The 4,209-nt window shown below is 31.6% G+C and overlaps 1 protein-coding gene across 1 annotated transcript; it reads left to right on the forward strand.

Annotated features, from left to right (window-relative positions):
• Window positions 1–994: 994 nt before the first annotated feature.
• LOC112452188 (putative inorganic phosphate cotransporter) lies at window positions 995–3,786 on the forward strand (the record flags this gene model as incomplete). The annotated part of the gene is made up of 4 exons (XM_025012285.1): window positions 995–1,251; window positions 2,337–2,486; window positions 2,729–3,103; window positions 3,343–3,786. Coding segments are annotated over 4 exons (950 nt in total), but the record flags the coding sequence as incomplete, so codon positions are not given.
• Between the last annotated feature and the right edge of the window lie 423 nt (window positions 3,787–4,209).

Consider the following 4,209-nt stretch of genomic DNA (forward strand, 5'->3'; position numbering starts at 1 on the left):
ATTTTTTATACGTATATGTATAATTATATATATGTATAAAGTATATCCATATTGTATATATATATTTTTCACTTTTATAATCTCTGTTTGTACACATATATAAGAAAAATAATAAGAAGAATAATTAAAAAGTAACTTTTAATTAGCTTTTTTGGTAAAAAATAAAACTGCGATTACATTATACAATATTTTATATAAAATCATATATAATTTCGGCAAGTCCGTACATCAAATACATGTCTGCCATCTCCTGATTTAAATAATTATTCATCCTTATTCACTTAACTATTACTTATAAAACGCATGGCCAATTAGTGAATTATTAAGTGTTTCTAACAAGAGAACAAACTGAAGTGAGTAAACTCAATCAATAGAACGTGTGAAATCCACAAGATCGAGAAATATTCAGTTGATATTTAGCATTGTTTACAAATACAAACCAAATATGGCCATTTCGATCCTCCTATGAATAAGGTAAGCAGCTGTAAATAACTGGAGCACAAAAATGGTTATAACTCGGGACAAGATCAAATAAATGTTTATATAAACTTTTTTCATTGTTTTTGTGTTTTCAATCCACTGCTGAAGTGAGTTCCACATGTTAGAAAATACCTTGTATAAGAACAGAGATTATACAAGAGAAAGAAAAAAAATATATAGAAATATTATATATACATATATATAATTATATATAATAAGTTTTTTCTCAATTGTTCTGCAGTAAAGTATTTTTGAAACGTCATACCATCACGTTACTTCCTGCTTTGGTTATTAAAATTAAATTTAGTTTCTTAGAAGAAGAGTTTTATATGTATTTCTTTCTCCTTCTCTCTCCGTATTGTTTATAGTTCCGAAAGATTACTGATAAATGAGTAGAATTTGCAAAAAACGAATTTTATAATTCTATAGTAAAATAACTAACAGCAAATTGTATTTAATTGTATGTTAATTGATATAATTTTGCAACTAAATAAGTCTAAACATTATACCTCAGGAACATTTGCTTATGCGGGCAGCCAACTCGGCGCGGTGATCACAATGCCGATTGCTGGAGTTCTCGCTGCATCCAACAGTGGTTGGCCCAGTATCTTTTACATATTCGGTGTATTAGCGATTATCTGGAGCATAGCGTTCCTTTATTTTGGAGCAGACACACCGTCCATTCATCGCAGTATTTCTCCGGAGGAGAGGATGTATATAGAAGACAGTTTGAGGACAACTGAAGCGAAAAGCGATGACGAGGTCAAACAGGTAATAATCTATTATCATAAATCTCAATGACACAAATAATGATTTTTGGTGTTACATATACACTGGGCAACAAAATTATCACAACAAAAATTTACGTCAAAAATTTGCCCAACTTCAAATAAGCATAACTCCGCGAAAAATTGTCATATCTGAAAGATTTTTTTTCATTTTAAAGGGTGAAGTCTGTACTTTAAGGAACCATTGTTAGATTTTGATCGAATTTAGCCTCCCGCCATTCTTCCAAAAGTAAGGATGTGTTACGTCTCCAAAAAATTACATACTTTGACACATTCTACGGAGTAAAATGAATTTTTTTCGTAACTATCATGGCAACCATCGTAAAATATGGACTTTTCCCTGCAAATTAAAAAAAAATTAAGTCCGTACGATTTTTTTTCGCCGAGTTATGGCTTATCAAAGTTATCTATGCATTTTTGTGCATTCAATCACCGCCAACATTAGTATTACCCGATGAACACTACGGAGAGGTTATTGGTCGGATTTTGCCTATCGTGTGTGTGTGTGTGTCTGTATGTGTTTAAAAATTTTTTTTTAATTTGCAGAAACAAGTCCATATTTTACGATGGTTGCCATGATAGTTACGAAAAAAATTCATTTTACTCCGTAGAATGTGTCAAAGTATGCAATTTTTTAGAGACGTAACACGTCCTTACTTTTGGAAGAACGGCGGGAGGGGAGAGGCTAAATTCAAAATCTAACAATGGTTCCTTAAAGTACAGACTTCACCCTTTAAAATAAAAAAAAATCTTATAGATATGACAATTTTTCGCGGAGTTATGCTTATTTGAAGTTAGGAAAATTTTTGACGTAAATTTTTGTTGCGATAATTTTGTTGCCCAGTGTAGTAATACTTGTTTATCGCCTTAATATATTTTTCTGTATCATAATATGAAGAAAGAGTTTCTTCAATTTCGAGCTTGAACATCTTTTTTACATTAGATTATTTTTACGATACTCGCGACAAAATTATTTTATGATCATTATATATAATGATTTAAGACTGTAAACATGCAATAAAAAATAATACAAGGTATTTATATTCAGAATAATTTTATATCTTTTAGAAACTGAAAACACCGTGGAAGCACATATTCACTTCGCTACCTATGTGGGCTATCATAATAGCCCACTCCACGCAAAATTGGGGAGGAACGACTTTATCGACGCAAATACCGAGTTACATAACAGGCGTGTTGAATTTCAATGTCAAAGAGGTAAGCAATAAAATTTGGCAAACGAGTAAACAGGATAAAGAATATTTTCTTCCTATATTAGTTTCACGAATTTGGCGAAATTCATTTATTCGACTGCAATCGTTTTAATATCCGTGATTTAATATTTATAATAGATATATTTGAAATTATTTCCACCTTATTTGGAATTATTTCTTCTTTAATCGATTAGACATAATACTTTATATAAAGAAATTAATTAAAATATACATTTTCTTTTGTAGAGTGGTATAATTTCCGCTTTGCCATACTCGGTGAAGTTTATTCTTACCTTTCCCATAAGCTGGCTATCCGACTTTGCATTGAAGAAAGGTGCGGCCAGGGGTACAATTAGAAAGATTTGCAACACAGTGGCTTATTGGGGTCCGGCTATCGCTCTGGCATGTATGAGCGTCGTACCCACCGATGGTTATATATGGGCCATTGTCATCCTTGTTCTGGCAGTAAGTCTGAACGCTGGGGGTTTAAGCGGCTTCCTCATCAATCATATAGATCTTAGCCCAAACTTTGCTGGGACCATGGTATCCATCACCAATACCTTTGCCACCGTCATCTCTATTATCGCGCCACTAATATGTGCTATCATCGTCACCGACGAGGTAATCATCTGTTCTCTTTTTTCTGTGTGTGTGAAATATCTGCATGTAATATATATAGTAATTTTATAGTTTACTCAATTTTCTGAAAATTTTTTATTTAATTCTATATCTTCAAATTTACCTATATATCTACTTATTATTTACAATTCCTACTATTTTATCCTTAATGAACTTATTTAATTGCTTTAGAAACAATGAGAAAGTTTCTAACGAGTAACGAGTGATCTCTCGCTTTTCAGAGTAACGTGTATCAGTGGAACATCGTGTTCTACGTCTCAGCGGCGCTTTTCTTTCTAGGTAATTTGGTGTTTGTGATATTCGGCAAAGGCGAGATACAATGGTGGAATGACCCAAAAGCACAACAGCCGAAACGAAAGGAGAAAAAAGAGAACGAAACGCACATTTAAAATTTTATAAAATTAACTTTGATACGCTCTTGTGAAATTTTTGTAACTTGTCATTGGACTAAATCCTACGGCAAGTTATAAAATATGCGGGTGTGTAATGTAGGGGAAACCGGGGCTAAAAGTAACACGGGTAAGTTGTCACAAAGCTTATATCTCACTTAATAGATTGAGTGGAATATTTTTCTTTATAGTATAGGTTGCTCCTATCGTGTTAGTCGGGTGCACGAAATAGCTCGTTTCAAAAACATCGCATGTAATATTTACGAGCACTTTTTAAAAATTTGATCGTGAGTAAGTTTTTCTTGCCTGTATTTTTATTATTCCGTTGGTTTTTGGAATTACTGTCGTAATATTTCTTTTTGGTCATAAGAAATATTATAGTTTTAAATAATTTTTCCTGTATTTAGTTAACCGTCATTGCAACATAGTTTATAAATATAATCTTCTTTGTTCAAAATGACCATTCAGGGTAAGTTGTCTCAAATGAGATGGGATTCAAAGTTTATGAGAATTATTATTCTTTTATTTACTCAAAGCTTATGAAAGTATTACAAAGTTTATGAAAATTATTATTCTTTCATTTACTCTAAGTTTATGAGAATTATATTACAAAGTTTACGAAAATTATTAATTTTTTGTTTAATTCATGCTGCAATATATTATTAAGTTAAATTTCCCAAAAACTGGTACTAACTTTAA

The sequence above is a fragment of the Temnothorax curvispinosus genome, unplaced genomic scaffold (genome assembly GCF_003070985.1).
Source record: "Temnothorax curvispinosus isolate PA1 unplaced genomic scaffold, ASM307098v1 QBEX01003030.1, whole genome shotgun sequence".
Classification (NCBI taxonomy): Eukaryota; Metazoa; Arthropoda; class Insecta; order Hymenoptera; family Formicidae; genus Temnothorax; species Temnothorax curvispinosus.